The following is a 17,500-nucleotide window of genomic DNA, read 5'->3' as shown; positions in this document are numbered from 1 at the left end:
GATAAATCTCTATTCTAAGTAATAATGTCGTTTATAAATCTCTCTGCTGCGCGATAGTTGTCAAAGTTTAATCTTATTAATTATTTCAAAGATATATATATGTAATGTAATGATATATATATATATATATATATATATATATATATATATGTATGTAGATGTAAATTAACACTTTGCGGTATTCATCAACGGAATCTTGTAGCTTAGCAGCGTAGACTTTATCAATAAACAAATGCATTTTTGATAGTATATATCTATCTAATAACGTCATAAAAGATGGGCAACTTTAAATTGTAAAGAAAAAATTATTTCTGCTACGACGTAGAATTAAAAATTGATAAATATTAAACTCTATTAAACGCTATTAAATTCGAATTGAAGAATAATGTGTAGAAAAATCGATTAGTCAAATTTTAAAGTCCTATGAAGAAGTATAAATATATATTTAAGTAATATTTAAAATGCCATTAACTATCGGTTTCATCATGTTGAAATAATCAAAAAGACATTATATTATTAAAAAATCAATTATATATGTATGACTTGTTTCAGTTAAAAATAGATCATTATCATTGACTGCCTGAGAAAGTAAAGAATATATGTAAAAAAAAAAAAAAAAAAAAAAAAAAAAAAATAATAATAATAATAATAATTTGGGACGATAAAGAAAATCGTCAAGATCAGGATTAAAAAAGATTTATTAATTTATTTTTTTCTCCTATATCAGCATTCATACAATCAGAAAAAGGTATCGAAAAATATGTTGTTAATTGGAGTATTGAAAGTAAGGATCACATTTAGATCGTGAACCGCAGTGTTAAGGAAAGTATTTGATTAGAAAGATAAGATTATATATAATATCGCGGATATACTTTCGGGCGCAATAGATTACATACGAATATATACTCCAGTACAAATCCCAAATTCCCAATAAAAAGAAAATTACGAAAAAAACATATATACATATATATATATATATATATATATATATATATATATATAATATATATGTGTGTATATATATGTATGTATATATGTATAAGAGTAAAACTCGTGAGTGGTAAGTTTAAGAGTATCGGTATCATAACTTTCGCCGTGGTATAAACTTTTGAACGTGCGCGTGTGTAAAGTTACACGTTATGCGTTGCTGATGAATCCAGTGTTGGTTGGGGCCACGTAAATAATTAAATCGTACGACCGATCGAGTTTCGCATCGTGTTGCATGGATCGGCTGCAGGAGGCTAGGTACATACCGCTCAAAGAGTGGCCAGGACCAGAGCGTAAGATCGTACGAGACGATGTGACAACGTCGCACGGTCGATATGCTCTTTCAGGCAAAGTGCCAAGATTGGTAAACGTACGCGGGGGTATATAGCCGCGGTTTCAGGTGCCCTCACCCCCTCTCCCATCCATCTGTCCAACCCCCACTACAACTTATGGAACTCGCCCGTGGGATTTCTCTTCGATGGTGGGGGATTGGAAAACGAGAGTGGGGGAACCGAAGCTGCGCAGAACCCAGCCAGACATACTCTCCGATCCGTGCCTTTGCGCACCTCTTAAATACATATACCCGACACGACCTCCTCTCTATGTACTACATATGTATTATACTTATTATTTTAATCATGATTTACAGCCGCGCAGCGTTGCCGGCTCTACTCTATCCAGGCACGCCCACTCCCCCCTTTTTTCAACGTTGCAACCATGTATATTCCCACTACACACATAGAGAGAAACCAGTACACCTAGATGTACACGGCAACGTCGCTTGATCGATACTTGAGAAACGTATATACGTTAAAAAGTCGCCATTTTAAGGATAGTTTTCTTTCGCAATCTCTACTTATTGATACAACCCCTCCTCCCCCTTTTTCTCCCCCCCCTTTCTACCCCCTCTTTGTTATAATCTAATTTTTCCCGTGCCGATTAATTATCCCTTCACATTTTATACTTCCTTTTTTCCTCTCTATTTTTTTATTTTTTCCCATTGCTCTATTTAAAAAATATCAAAAGCTTTGGCCCCAAAGAACTTCTCTTTCGCAACTAACAAATGCTTGTTTATTCTAGACGATGTCCTTCGTCAAAGACGGATCATCGAGGTCGAAAACCGTCAACAACATTTCCAACGGTTGCGGCGTTGCCATCGCAAAATGGCGGGCGCGGCCTTGGTAGCCCGCCTTCTTCTACGTCTTTCCTCTGGGCCAGTCGTTTTGGCAACACTGGAAGGTCGTTAGCGATCTATTTATAGTCGTTCGCCATTGCCGCTGTTACTATGCCGAGCGAAGCGCATACTTGGTTCAAGGGTTGGCGGGTGCGTGGGGGAGGGCAGCGAGGAATTACTGAAAGAACAATATGGCGCTCAACCGGATGTGCCTTCTTCCAATCTATCCATTCTCTCTCTCGTTCTCGCTCTCTATCTCTCTTACTCTCTCTTTCTCTCTCTCTCTACTACACCTCTCACCGCCATTCTCTGTGCTCGTTCTTTCTCTCTCCCGCGCTTTCGCTCTCCTCCCTCTATTTGTTTCTCTCTTCCCTTCACTATCTCCGTTCCTTCCAATCTCCTCCATTCTCTTCTCCTCCCTCTCTCTTTGTACACTATCATAACGACCAAACGATATTTATTTCCTTTTGTAAAAATATGCCATCGCGGAAGCAAATATTACGTAACTATGAAATCGTCCTGGCCAATGTGAGTGGCCGCTTATATAAATTTCGCAATAGAACGTTAACAAGGCGTGTCTCTTTTTCTTGCTAGAGACTATTATGTATACGTATGTATATGGCTATCAGATTTAAATTGATATCTTTACTACTGTTGTATTTGTAAAAAAAAAAAGAAAAAAAAAAAAAGAAAAAAAATAGAAAAAAATAGAAAAAAAAGGAAAAAAAAAATAAAAAGAAAAAAAAAATATAAGGAAAAAAGAAATAAAAAGAATCATAGAAACTAGGTAAAAAGCGAATGGTTAGGGATTGTCTAGAGAAAAGAATCCTATTATAAATTGCACAAACGGGAAGCAGGTGAGCTTTCAGAGAAACATTTTTTACGCGCTTAGTAAAATTGCATATGGCGGCGTTCAGTCGTCGCAGCTGACGAGAATCGTAAGGTATTATACACACACATACGACGTAATATATATATACGTATATATGTATATATGTACATAGGATATATATACATATATATATACATAGATACCTACATCTATCGCACAGAGAGCACGCATGCGACTTGCCCGAAGCCGGGCGGCTTCGGAACAGTTCGGCTAACTTCGTGAAAGTACCTCTTTGTTACATCACTACTCGGGTTCTTATGTAGTATATAGATGAGGGTACATTATGTACTGCGCCAGTACATATTTCCCTGGCGACTCTCGGACCGCCTATATACATACCACCGCGTATATATTTGGCTCCGCGTATATACATACGTATATACATACGCATGTATATATAAATATATATGTATACATATATATATACCTGCGCGTCAAGTGACGACGGACGGTCGGTCGGCCTGGTAAGCGCTACCACTACCACCGTCACGACCACACCATCCTACCCCACCATCATCGACGCTACCACCATCACGGTCCACGTTACACGATGTGCGCATTTGTGGATCAACTGTACGAGGAGCATGGCTGGCTACATACCCGCGCGCATACATCTACTTAGTTTCCTTTAACGTGAGCACTTCTTCAAGTAAAAAATAAAAAAAAGAAAAAAACGAAGAAAGAAAAAAATAAATAAATAAAAAGAGAAAAAACAAGAGGAAAGAAATAAAAACATCGTTGTGAGGTACATACGCGTATGTACGTATAATATACATACTATATATATACATATATACATATATACATAACATACACATACAAATATATATATATATATATACACGCTGCCGAGAGGCTTTTTTGACCATATCTCACACCATTGCACCCCTTTTCCATCTTTAATTTTCCGGCACTACGATCCAGAAGAGGGAAGAGGAAAGGGAGGGGGGGGGGTAGAAAGAGAGATAGAGAGAAAGAAAGAGGCCACTCGTAGATAATACGCTTGGCATATTTAATGAAAAAGTATGAGATATACATAGTATACTACTACAGGGAGGACCAAAAATCCCTAGGAGAGCAAAAAGTTTCTAAGTAAATTTAAAAATCGATTATTTTTTTTTTTTCTGTAGTTAGGCTTCGAGTTTTACAAAGCTAAGCTTGCAATTTCATAAAAAAAAAGGAAAAAAGAAAAAGGGGGGGGGGAAGTAATCGATTTTTAAAATTCATCTAGGAACTTTTGGTCCTCCTAGGGACTTTTGGCCCAGCCTGTATGAGAAACATAGTGTAATATAATAAACGAGAATACTTGTGCATACACACGCGTGCGCGTATATATATATATATATATATATATATATATATATATACTTACTAGTATATATATACTAGGTTCGTATGTGCATCACGATGAGAGACGAGGAACACCATTTATAAGACCCTCATGAATAATAAACTCGGCAGCATTCGATTCCGCGCTCTTTCTATATATACACGACGGATTATATTATATTATTATTATTTATTATTATTATTTATTATTTATTATTATTATTAGTATTATTATTATTATTATTATTATTATTATAACGCATCGTAAATCACATTATTAAATTATTATTTTTTTCATTCCGCATACATAAGAATATTCCTGTATCTATAACTCATATATAGAAACATTAAATTGACTTAAAGCATCCATGGTTATGGGAGATCATTATTATCTTCGTAGAACGTGAAATCAATATCGGAAAGATAAGAGACTCGCATCTTTTCTTTATCATCATCATCATCATATATATATATATATGGTTATTTATAGCTATGATTGTGTATATGTATATATATCTTATAAACAATATATAATATATATTATTTTATTTTTTTTTTTTTAGTTAACATTATATACTATATTAGTTTAGTTATATATATACATATTTATATATGCTGTAAATTACACAGTATATAGTTATATAGATAGTCGGTTATATATATATATACTAATAATATATTTTTTAAATACATAACATTAAAATATTTTTAATATATGTATATATATATATATATACACACGAATATCAATATATTAAAGTAAAAAAGAACTTGATACCACCAATTTCATCTTCTGCTTGGATAATCTCTAAGACATCCGCCATATTAGAAGACGCCAACAGAGCAATGTCTGCGATCGATTCGTTCTCGATGTTGTTTCACCTTCCTAATGGGATGTCTACTGCTTAGACGTTCGATGACAACAAGATACATTAGATCAAACGATATATATCGTTGATACTAATACGTAACACTTTAGTATCTATCTTATTTTGATCATTTGCATTTTCATTTTCGCACGATTTTAATTTAAGTAATTGTAAGAGAACACAAACCAACGAACGAGCAACATTCAGACAGTCGCGAAAAATAAATGAATAACGTTACAAAAAAAGTTTAAGTTAGGTTTGGTTAAGTTAAGATAGTTCAGGTTAGGTTAAGTTAAGAAACATCGACGAATCGTAAAAAGATGTTTCATTGTTCGTTAAAAATTCAATCGTATAATCCGAATTATGTTTCGAAAATAATAATAATAATAATAATAATAATAATAATAATAATAATAATAATAATAATAATAATAATAATAATAATAATAATTTATTATGATTACTATTAAGAGAAGATCGTGGGGAGAGACATTCCCTTTTTAAAATGCGGCTACGTCTTCTTACATGCTCTCTCTCTCTCTCTCTCTCTTTCTCTCTTTCCCTCCCTCCCTCTCTAACGCTCTTTTTAGGGATCGTCTTACAGTGTGCCTTAAATAAATCATGACGTCATTCCTCGAAACTTCGTACGAACGAAGAGATATCTAAACGATATTAAAGCATTCATCCATCTCGTTGAAGATTTGCCATCCATCGATAAAGTTCGAAGAAACGCCAAGGTAGTATGTATAATCCTTTCAAACGTTCAGTTCGAAAGAGATCGATTCGGGCTTGTGTTTTTATTCGACCACGTGGTCCGTCTGCCGTGTATCGCGCGCGCAAGGTGTCTCGCGCGCAACGTTTAATTATGCGTAGGCTCCGGTCGTGATCCTATACATATATATCGTGAAATGATTGATCTACACACACATATATATATATATACTTCTCATATAACACACTTAAATCATTGACAAGTTTTGTAAATAAAGTATGTCGTTCATACAATGCTCGTTATAAAATTATAAACCGATCGCGACGCACGCATGTAGAACACTGATTTTCAATGTAAATATATATATATATATATATATATATATATATATATATACGCATAGAGACGTACACACAAGAGGAGGAGGTTCTATCGATACAAATAAAAACAATCGTCCCGATCTTTCGTACGAATTTCATTGAAAGTATTTTCTTGAGAAAAACACGAAAGGAGAAATAGGAGAATTCGGAAGAGAGAAAAGGAAAACAGATAAAAGAGAGATGTATATCTCGCTGATTAATATCAACGATATAAAATTAAGAGAAGTTTCGGTAAAGAATCAGAGAAGTATAAGCGATACAATGTAGTGGTATAATATAATTTGTATAGTATGAAAGGCATGAGGAAAAAGAGAGAAAGAGAAAGAATGATGATACAAGAAATGTGGAAAAGACAAGATCTTAAAAAACTGAGTCAAGGTATAGTCAATAGATTAACTTTGTCAACAGAGTTTCGCCGTACAACCAACTGCGCTGTGTTTGGCGTATTGCCGTTTGTAATCACTACTATTGCCGCTAGCGCCGGCACTGTCGCCACCCATAACCTCAAAATGTAAGTTCCTTACCTCTTGTAACACGGGCTTCGACGATCTGCACGTCCTCGTCGATGATCCTGTCGTTCATCTTCTCCTTCTTCTCGTTAGTCTGAACGTCCATGCACATAATTTCGCCCCTTTGAGCGACACTTTCGACCCACGGTCAAGGCACTACCCTTATTTATTATTCGTGACATTTACATCGGCCGCCGGTCTACATATAACCGCGAAATTCATACGCGACACGAAAGAAAGAAGTGAGATATAGAGTTAAACAAAACTAGAGAGAGAGAAAAAGAAAGAAAGAAAGATAGAAAGAAAGAAAGAAAGAAAGAAAGAAAGAAAGAAAGAAAGAAAAGAAAGAAAGAAAGAAAGAAAGAAGAAAGGAAAGAGAGGGAGAGAGAGGGGGAGAGATAGAGAGATAGAAACAGGAGATAGGATAATATTAAGAAGAATCCAATAGGATTTCCTCTGAGACAGGGCGCGCATACATCCACCAGGGTGTATCGTGCTGCTCGTCTTCGCGTTTATTTCAAATCCTGTGTTTCTCGCTTTCGCTCTCGATCTCTTTCGTACATATAACACTCGCGTGCGTACGAATACACGAACGAACAAATGAACGACGAAACGGAACGGAACGAAACGAGACGAAACGAAACGGAACGGAACGAAACGAAACGAAACGAACTCACGAACGGACAGACGAATAGACGAAGTGGACGCGCCACGTTTTTTTTCTTTTATTTTTTTTTTACTCACTGCGTGAACGCGAACACGAGCGAGCGAGCGAACTTAACAGACATGCTATTAAGATGGGATGATTTAATGATGATCAAGAAAAATAATATTTTATTCTCCAAATAGACGAACACTGTTCGAACTTACTAAACGCAGGATTATTCTATTCGCGCGTTCGACCACGCTTTTCCGTGCCGTTTTCTTACGGCGTTCAACGGAGAGGCTGACCCGGGTTCCGTTCAGATTTGAATGTGGCACACGTTGCCAGTTCTTTCTCGTATCCTCCCTCCATACCCTTCCGCCCCCTTTCCTCGTCCCTCCCTCCGACCCCGCGACTCCTATCCCCACCACCAAACGCGGTTGTCCCCCACCCTCCTCTCCCGATTGTTCCGTCCCTCACCGCCCCTATCCCTCCCTTCCCTCCAACCCCCATTTTCCCCCCTTTCCTCCCCACCCTTCCTTATATACTTAACGGTTGCGACGTTGCCAAGTCACTCGAAAACGCGTAAAATCATCAAGTAGTGGGGATTTATGACAGTCTTCAGTGAGTGGTGGGGGTGTCTGTACATAACCAGACGCAATCTGATTGGCGATCAAACGTAGGATGGAGGTGGACCGACCGATGGCGTAATGCCTTAACGGAGTGGGGGCTTATGTACACTGGATACTGGAAGAGAGGGGATAGGAGGGATTAGAGCGTGGAAGGGGAAGGAGGAGAGGGGGAGATAGGGGGAGCGATTTAGTTGTGTTGCGTTGTTGCTCGAGAATGGAAATTTCCATGACGCTTCGGAGCAACGGCGACCGTTAGATATCACGTGCTTCAACCGGAAATCGCAGGGGGTGATGCGGTTTCACTAGCGCCATCTTCTTCCGTTTAAGCAACTCCGATCTTGTAGTTTTCTTCTTTCTTTCTTTCTTTCTTTCTTCTTTCTTTCTTTCTTTTCTTTTTTTTTCTTTTCTTTTTTTTTTCTCTCTATTCCTCCCTCTCCTACTATGGGCGTGTATATGTATAGGTATATATGTATGTGTATATATATATATATATATATATATATATATATATATACAACAAATACTTTTTTCTTTTTTCTTTTCTTTGAGATATATTACGATCTATTTCGGGAATGAAGTAATTTGAAGAAAAAAAATTAGAAGAAAAAAAAAGTAGACATCGTGTGACTTTTATTTATCCATATAAATGATGTATGATTCGAATTGCCAATTTTGGCAGGTGTCTATTATGTTCTCTCTATCAACGTTATTACATTCATGTCTAAGTTATGACGTCACTAAATAAGCTATGTTTCAAATCTATCATACTGTTTGAATACTATATGTATGTTTAGTATTCAATATATATAATTAATATTCATATATATATATATATATATATATATATATATATATATATATATATATATATATATATATATATATTTATGTACAGTACTTATAAACATGTGGAATGTATCAAGTAAGTGAAGCAAACAATTTATATAAGTATTATGTACATGCACGTATATTAGCCGATGAGATTATGGAAGTGGTTTAATTTATATGCATATATATATTATATATATATGTGCATATATATATATATATATATATATATATATATATATACATATACGAAACGTTTTGAGATGTTTTGAAATTTTAAGATATGAATTATTTAAAAATTATAGTCTTCTCCAATCAAAAGTAAAGAAAGTGAGTATAGTTATTATAATTTATATATATAATTCTTTCATATAATTTTACGTATACATATATATATATATATATATATACGAACAAAATTAACATATGGTTGAAATATTTTCATCTGTTTTAAATATAAAACGGAAATTATCATGGTCACGCGTATGGTCACGTCAGTTTCTCGTGAGTATCGGTTGGTTTGCATGTTTTATGTAAAGTATTGTTGTGTAAGTTCCTTTTTCCTTTTCTTTTCGGATCATTTAGAATTTTCCGAATTTTTCCAAGAATTTTTTTTATAATATAATTTATTACGATTTATTTTTATAATTATTTGGTTTACTTACTGTTTTTATTTCTGTCTCTCTCTCTCGTTTTTTTTTTTTTTTTTTTTTTAACAATGATAAATAAAAAAAGCTGTATTTTATCATAACTCATTAATTTTATTGATTAGTTAAATCACTTTAGCATGATTTTTTTCAAATAATTCATTTATTTTTTCGTTTCATTATTTTGTCGTTCTATTTTTTCAAGGAATGAAACAAGTTTATTTTTATTAATACCCATTAATAATATCGTTATAAGATAAAAATACATTAAAAAATATATTTTCGTTGTTTATATTTTCTTTTTTGTTTGTTTGTTCTGTTTCTTTCCTTCTTTTTTTTTTTGCAGGAACAAGTTTTATCGTTTTACGAGAAAGATATGCGCATGAATAAAAAAAGATATAAAACAATTTTCTGGATCATTCTCATTAGATTTTAACGTTCTTTTGCATACGCATAATAATGCGAAGAACGAAAAGTTTTTTTTTTTTTTCTTTTTTCGACTAACTACTACGGCGGGATGAAGTAAGTTAAGATAAAAAATAAGAAACAGTTTTCAGGTGATTTAAAAAATTACACTTTCTTGAGATTTCTTAGGCTTTTAATAAAAATTTTAAGCTTTGTAAGTTTTACAAGATAGGCTTATAGTTTTACAATTTGACAAATGAAACTAGGACACGTATAAATAGGAATGTATTTCTAAATATATATATATATATATATATATATATATATATATATATATATATATAACTCGCTTATATAAGTTAATGAATCAGTCTTAATTCAAAAATTTAAAGAAAAAATACGTATAATAATAACACAATATTTAATAAAAATAAGAGTATGTCATCTTTTTTACAATATCGTCTCTTATTTTCCTTTTTATTGTATTATACAATCATAGTAATCAGAGTCACGTTGGATAGATTTCATATTCTTTGCTGATAAAAGAATCTTCGTACTTTCGGCCGTTCGCATCCAAAGTTGTACCTGTTAATAGGTAATAATTAATAATTTATGTGTTTTAATTATTATTAATTGTATTATATTGATTTGAGTCCCGTCATTTAATTTAGGATTCTTTTTATTTCAAAAAGGATTTGTATTGATTTGAAAAAGATTTGTAAGGATTTCTCGAAAATGTGAAATATTAATATTTTATTAATCTAATATATTATATATATAATAAAATATATATTTAAATATTTATTATATAATATAATGTTTTTTTTAGAGAGAGACAGAGAGAGAGAGACAGAGAGAGAGAGAAGAGAGAGAGAGAGAGAGAGAGAGAGAGAGAGAGAGAGAGAGAGAGAGAGAAAGAGAGGATAATATATTATTAGTATAGTGTTATATATATATATAAAAGTAATATCATTTTATATAATATTATATTAATATATTTGTTTTATACTTGAGGATACCATAATAAAAAGATTACACTTTATCTTGTATCTCAATATTTATAAACTAATAAATATTACTACAAATATTAATGGTGGGTAAAATATTCATCGGAACAAAAAAAAATGGAAGAAAAAAAAAGAACAAAGAATAGAAATTGAAAAATATTTGATAAAAAAATATTCTCCAAAGATTGTTTTGTGAAACATTGATGATATATACTCTACTATGCAAGGTCAAGGACAAATAGACATCGTTGTATTCTTATTCTTCTCACTTTACTTCTTATTATATTTATCACCGATTTATCTTCGAAACTTACCTTATATTATATCACTTATATACTTTTTACGTTTCTTTGAATACATGCGAAAGTATCGATTTCATGTAATATGATATTGCGAAATACGATTTTTTATGGAAGATTACTTAATACATTGTATTGATTATGCAAAAGTAATGTGTTTCACCAACCATGCTCTTTCACACACCACAAACATGCGCACATACACACACAAGTACAGAATTAAATTAAAATCGTTAAAAAAATAGAATATTAAAAATTCAAGAAAATTGATATTATCAAAATTAAGCGTTAATATATACAATACTACAGGGTGATCCAAAAGTTACTGGGTGATTTTAAAAATCGATTTATCTTTTTCGAAACTTTCCCGGTTAATTTCTTTTTCTCTGATAATGTAAAATTATCAGGCCTAAAAATACTTCGAAGAATATTATTAATTATAATTAAATTTGTAAAATCATCTAAGAACTTTTCGCACAACATCCTGTGTGATAACGATTGGATAATTTTATATACTTTAACAGAATAAAAGCAAAATAAACAAAGAGAAAAAAAATAAATGAATAACAAAATCACCTGTTCGTGAAGCAGATCTCTTCTATGGCCAAGTGGTTCTTTACTCAACAACGGTACCAAGACACTTAAACTCGATTGAAATTTTTCTAAAGCTTGAACGTAATTGCCCTCAGAAAGATATTGCACGCCAACTTCTCCAATGTCGAGTGCATCGGCCATACTCGGTGTACTCTTGCTGAGAATTCCTAATGCATTGAATTAAAGGAAAAAAAAAAAAAAAAAAAAAAAAAAAAAAAAAAAAAAAAAAAAAGAAAATCAAATGAAATCGTTTATTAATAAATTAAAAATCACAAATTAATACTAGATTTGCAATAATTCGTTTTATACTCATTTTTATTCGTTATTATTATTCGGATAAATTTTTTTGTAATATTAATTCATAGTATTAGTAATAAATAGATCAATGTCAAAATAAATTGACGAGAAATAATATTTACAACTTTTTTTTAACTTTAAATATTTTTAATTCGTCAAATTAATGACTTCCGTAAATCTAATGTTAAAAAATTTTTATGGAAAAAATTGTAGGCATGATATAGATGTAAGAAAAAACAAAAAAAGATGCATACTTAGAATCTTCTCAGAAAAAAATATATATATATGTAAATTTTTATTAGTATATAAAAATATACTATAAATATATATGAATATATATTGTTTTTCTGAGAAAAAAATATTTATATTAAATATATATAATATATCATAAAATACGAACGTAATTTGTGAAAGGAATGTCCCGGAAATCTATTTAACGGGGATGACAACCCTTCAGACGATGTCCTTGGAACGCATTCTGTCTCTTCTACCTTTTGGTTAACCCTTTTCTTTTCTTCACTATTTTCTTTATCTTTAAATTGCAATTTGAGTTCCTCCGCTCGATTTATATAATCGTTCACGTGTAACCTCATAGCCTCTTTTTTTTCCGAATCACTGTCGTCTGACGACCGAACGGACAACAATTAGGGATGCAATAAAATTATCGGATGCAATAAAATAATTATCGGATGCAATAAAATAATAGGATGCAATAAAATTATTATTATTAAAAAAAAAAAAAATGTAAACACGCGTTTCAAAAAGTTAAAATAATCCTTACTTATCAATAATGGAATAAAATATTTCAAGGCCTCACAATACAAATGGAATGCCTCTTGTGATTCTTTTTCACGATCCTTTTTGACAGCTTCTTGTGCAAGTTCCAAACCTTTCTGGTAGCTTTCCTTGCTTGGTGCATGTTTCAAATCCAAAAACACATTGGAGAAGAAATCTTCGAAACTTATGCGAGCTTCAGGATCGTACTTCAGCAACGATGACAGAAGACTCTTGCATTCATCGGATATAGGAGGCACTTCTGGAATCTGTATGTTAACGTTGAAAAAATAAAAAAAAAAAATAAATAAATAAAAAAAAAATAAAAGAAGAAAAAAGAGAAAAAGAAAAAGAATACTCTTTAACACATTTCTATCGTTAAAATTAACGTGATCGCAAAATTATAAACTTATTATATTTTATATCTATACACATTGTCTAACGTATTTAATCTGATATCTGATATCTGTTATAACTTTTTGTATAAATGAAAGAAATAGATGATTTTATTGTCATAATTTTTATATTAGATTTAAGATCTTATTCGATAATAAATGATTAATCTTTTAAATAACAAAAGAAATTTCAGAAATATCTTGGAAAAAGATTCTGTTAACTGTATGTTGACTGCCAGTTATTTTCGATTCTTATATTGTTCATACTTTTTTATATTAGACATTTAATCTTGTTGGATGACAAAGTTTTAATCTTCAAAATCTTAGGAAAAAGATACGAACAAAAAAAAATTCTGCAAAATTGAGTGCCAGTCATACGACAATTCAATGTGTCAATCGATTCCAGAATAGATGGATCATGATTTTCGATCTTATTGTTAGTCTCTTTTTTTTTGTTTTGTGCTTTTCGTTCAAGCCACCAAAAGAAAGATAAAAAAAAAAAAATAATAATAATCTCTTTCGTACAATCACCTCGATTGGACGACGTCCTATCATTAGCCTCTTCAATTGTACAGAATTAGTGACAGAATAAGGTAGTTTTCCAAAAAGGCACTCATACATGAGCACACCGACACTCCAAAGATCTGTACGAGCGTCGTACTTTTTAACTAATAAAATCTCCGGTGCCATGTAACGTAGTGACCCACGTAATTCATAAATGAATTCGATATTAGTGTACCTTGCGAAACCGAAATCTGTAATGATAAAAAAGAAAAAAAAAAAAAGAAAAAAAAAATAGAGAAGAAAAAAAAGCAATCCACGAAATAAATCAAAGAAAGATGCTTATGATCGATTTTTACAATCGATATCTACGATTGTCCGGAAAGTTCATATTATGGTCTTTCATCTTCGATGGAACAGGGAAATTTAAATGAATTGCTTAAAAAAAAAAAAAAAAAAAAAAAAAAAAAAAAAAAAAAAAAAAAAAAAAAAAAAAAAATTATAAGTAGTAGATCAAATTTTTCAATATATGTACAAAACTGTTTGTGTGTGTGTATGTGTGTTAATATGTAATATATACATATATATTGATAAATTATTTATCATTTTTTTTATATTTTTATTTTTGCATACACACACACACACTCACAGATAGACAGACACATTTACTGATATGTTTTGGTACACAAATAAATATCGAAGAACCGACGCGAACTTTCCGAACAATCCGAATTATAAATTGACAAATATATGTGTGAAAATATCTATTAAACGAACCTCCAAGCTTGAGTTTCAAATAAGGTTTTATCACGAGAAACAAATTCTCCGGCTTCAAATCCATATGACTGATGTTTTGATCTTTCAAATATTTCAATGCTAAACCTAGCTGTTGTAATAATCTTTGACATATGTTTTCAGGCAATTGTCCATGCTTTTTAATATACTTTGAAAGATCACCGCCATCGCAATACTCCGTTACAATGTATACTCGTCTACAGTCGAAGGAAAAATAAGAGATCAAGTTTCGATAAATGAATTAAGTTCACGGTATTACATATATATATATAATTAATATATAATATATAAATACATATATATTTACATTAAATTAAATTAAGACTTTAATTGGTTTAATTTAATCGATATTTATAATACAAAATGAATCGAAAATTTTTAGATGGGTCAATATTTCCGAAGTGATTTAAAAAATCAATTGCTCCTTTTCGTGTATTTCTTCTAAGCTTTTTGATTAAGTTTAAAATTTTACGTACTGAAAAGACTAATGTTATTATAGAAAGTCTTGAAAAAGATTAATCGATGTCTAAAATCATTTGAGAACTTTTGGCCCATCATGTAATATATATATATATATATATATATATAAAACACAATAAAATTATTTTAATGAATTATTATCAACAAATAAAATAAAATAAAATAAATTGAAGTAAAATATATTGTAGAAATAAAATATAATTTATAAAAATTTAATTTCATTTATATTCGTCCGTCGGGTTCGTAACCACATTTTTTTTGTTGTTAATTAAACAATTCAATATAATTTAATTTAATTAATTTATTCGATTTACGTAAAAAAAAAAAAATAAAAATAAACAAAATAAAAAAAATAAAAAAAATAAAAAAAATAAAAAAGATGGAAAAATAAACATTCAACGCACTTTTCGATACTGAAAAATTCCTTCATTTTTATAATATGTTCGTGATTTAATATCTTCAATACACTTATCTCCGTCATGAGATTGTTGATCGCCGAGTTTGACAACTCCGATGTGTTCACACATTTTATTGCCACGATATCACATGGTTCCTCCTAAGAAAAATTGTTTTTCCTTTTCGTTTTCTTTTCTTCTTTTTATTAAATAAATAATTAATAAATAATTATTTCTAATATCGATTATATTTAAAAACAAAAAAATTTTTATTTACTTGAAGGGTACAATCTACTTGAGAGTTTCGTCAAATTTTTATTTTCAGATATAGATTCAGATATAATTTTGATATTTAGATTAAAATTTTTTGTCTCTCTTTCTCTCTCTCTCTCTCTCTCTCTCTCTCTCTCTCTATATATATATATATATATATATATATATATATATATATATATATTTAATAAATAATTCTTGGAATAATGAGTATATTAAAAAAATTTTAAGATTTTCACATTGAATTTTTATCTCTAGATATTGCGATTATTCGTAAGATACACATCAACTATCTTTTCGATATTGGCATAGCTCAATAAATATTACCATCGGTAAACACTAATAACCTATAGTTATTTTATACTTGCTTCAATACGTTTCTCATTCATGTTTATATATATATAAAAAAAATAAAAAAATATAAAAAATAATAAATAAAATAATATATATTTATTTATTTATTTCATCAAATTAGTAATTTTTCTAAGCATAATCAATTTCAATCTCTACATCTAATACGTCATTATTAAAAATAATTTTTATTCGAAAGAGAGAACAAAGAAAGAAATGAAAAAAACAAAAACAAAAAAAAAAACAAAAAAGAACAAACACGGACGAACGATTCGTGCGTACACGAATGATTTACATTTACGATAAGATCAATGTATGTCATATCTCATATCGAGTTGTGAAAAATGAAATGAAGTTGTAAATAGAAAAAAACAAAAACAAAAAAAAAAGAAAAGAAAAAAAATATATAAAAAAAAAAAACAAGAATATCTGAAGAAAAAAAATTCGAAAAATCTTAAAGACAACAAATGAAACTTCCTTAACGCATCTGCCTATGTACGTTCCTGAAATCATATGTTTTTAATACTTGCGAAAGAGACGACTCCGATTCCGAACCTCAAATTATATTTGCTTTATAAACGATCGCATAATTACTTACATCCGATCGTTTCAATAAACAAATAGTCCTTAACAATTTTGTTCGAGCTCATTTTAACGTAACATTTGTAATCTTTAAACTAACATTATCATGATAACGCGGGACTTGACTTAACAGAAGAAGCTCCACAGCTTCTCTTCGAACTTCAAATTATATATTCTTACCTTTCGTTTTGCTTTATAAACAGTCGCATAAGTACCCGCACCAATTGTTTCTATAATCGAATAGTCCTTAACACTTATCGGGTTCATTTTAACATAACAATTATAATCTTTAAACTGACATTACACGATAACGCTGGATCTGACTTAACAGAAGCTCCATGATTTCTCTATTCTATGCCCGCAACGACGCATTGGCGTAAACAAGTAAAATCATTTGGTTTTATTCAGTTACATTTAGAATTTTTTTCTTTTATTTTTTTTTGTTGTAAATTCTCTTTAAAACTATTTCAAAGTTATACAGATATGTCTATTCAGATATCTATAATCTTTATCAATTTTATTTAATTTTATTGCCACTCAAACTTCATCGTTACTTCATGTTCGGTTTTTTTTTTATATTTTATTTAAATATAAATCATACTTACAATTAGTGTGATACAATTATAATAATATACATAATACTCTGACATGCACATACTATATAATTTTTTTCGTGGAAATGAAAAAAAAATTTGGTCATAGAGGATTAAGATTATCTTTTATTGACAGAAGAAGATATTTTCATTCGAG

At 30.7% G+C, this 17,500-nt stretch overlaps 2 protein-coding genes and 1 long non-coding RNA gene across 9 annotated transcripts in view; 1 reads left to right on the top strand and 2 right to left on the bottom strand.

Annotated features, from left to right (window-relative positions):
• Window positions 1-7,838, bottom strand: part of LOC124949369 — a 19,440-nt gene extending 11,602 nt beyond the window's left edge. Inside the window, exons 1-2 of one of the 2 annotated variants that reach the window (XM_047494348.1) lie at window positions 7,329-7,838; window positions 6,868-7,051 (exon numbers count right to left, since the gene is read on the bottom strand). In XM_047494348.1, coding sequence (XP_047350304.1) covers window positions 6,868-6,964 — 97 coding nt within the window. In that variant the 5' untranslated portion in view covers window positions 6,965-7,051; window positions 7,329-7,838. Of the gene's footprint in view, window positions 1-6,867 lie in introns of both variants that reach the window. The other variant, XM_047494345.1, reaches the window with a different exon arrangement.
• LOC124949376 overlaps window positions 1-14,382 on the top strand; it is a 16,028-nt gene extending 1,646 nt beyond the window's left edge. The window contains exons 1-2 of the long non-coding RNA XR_007101056.1: window positions 1-3,812; window positions 13,073-14,382. The exon at window positions 1-3,812 is cut by the window's left edge and continues 1,646 nt beyond it. This is a non-coding gene — a long non-coding RNA (uncharacterized LOC124949376). The remainder of the gene's footprint in view (window positions 3,813-13,072) is intronic.
• Window positions 10,183-17,500, bottom strand: part of LOC124949372 (serine/threonine-protein kinase ULK3) — a 7,421-nt gene continuing 103 nt past the window's right edge. Inside the window, exons 1-8 of one of the 6 annotated variants that reach the window (XM_047494361.1) lie at window positions 16,931-17,500; window positions 15,554-15,705; window positions 14,652-14,866; window positions 13,899-14,128; window positions 13,022-13,247; window positions 12,605-12,826; window positions 11,890-12,074; window positions 10,183-10,592 (exon numbers count right to left, since the gene is read on the bottom strand). The exon at window positions 16,931-17,500 is cut by the window's right edge and continues 103 nt beyond it. In XM_047494361.1, coding sequence (XP_047350317.1) covers window positions 10,485-10,592; window positions 11,890-12,074; window positions 12,605-12,826; window positions 13,022-13,247; window positions 13,899-14,128; window positions 14,652-14,866; window positions 15,554-15,705; window positions 16,931-17,017 — 1,425 coding nt within the window. In that variant the 5' untranslated portion in view covers window positions 17,018-17,500 and the 3' untranslated portion in view covers window positions 10,183-10,484. Of the gene's footprint in view, window positions 10,593-11,889; window positions 12,075-12,604; window positions 12,827-12,985; window positions 13,248-13,898; window positions 14,129-14,651; window positions 14,867-15,553; window positions 15,744-16,930 lie in introns of all 6 variants that reach the window. The other 5 variants (XM_047494359.1, XM_047494362.1, XM_047494363.1 and 2 more) reach the window with 5 other exon arrangements.

The sequence above is a fragment of the Vespa velutina genome, chromosome 5 (assembly GCF_912470025.1).
Source record: "Vespa velutina chromosome 5, iVesVel2.1, whole genome shotgun sequence".
Lineage (NCBI taxonomy): Eukaryota > Metazoa > Arthropoda > Insecta > Hymenoptera > Vespidae > Vespa > Vespa velutina.
Note: the sequence above shows the minus strand (reverse complement) of the source record. Positions and strands in the feature narration are given on the sequence as shown.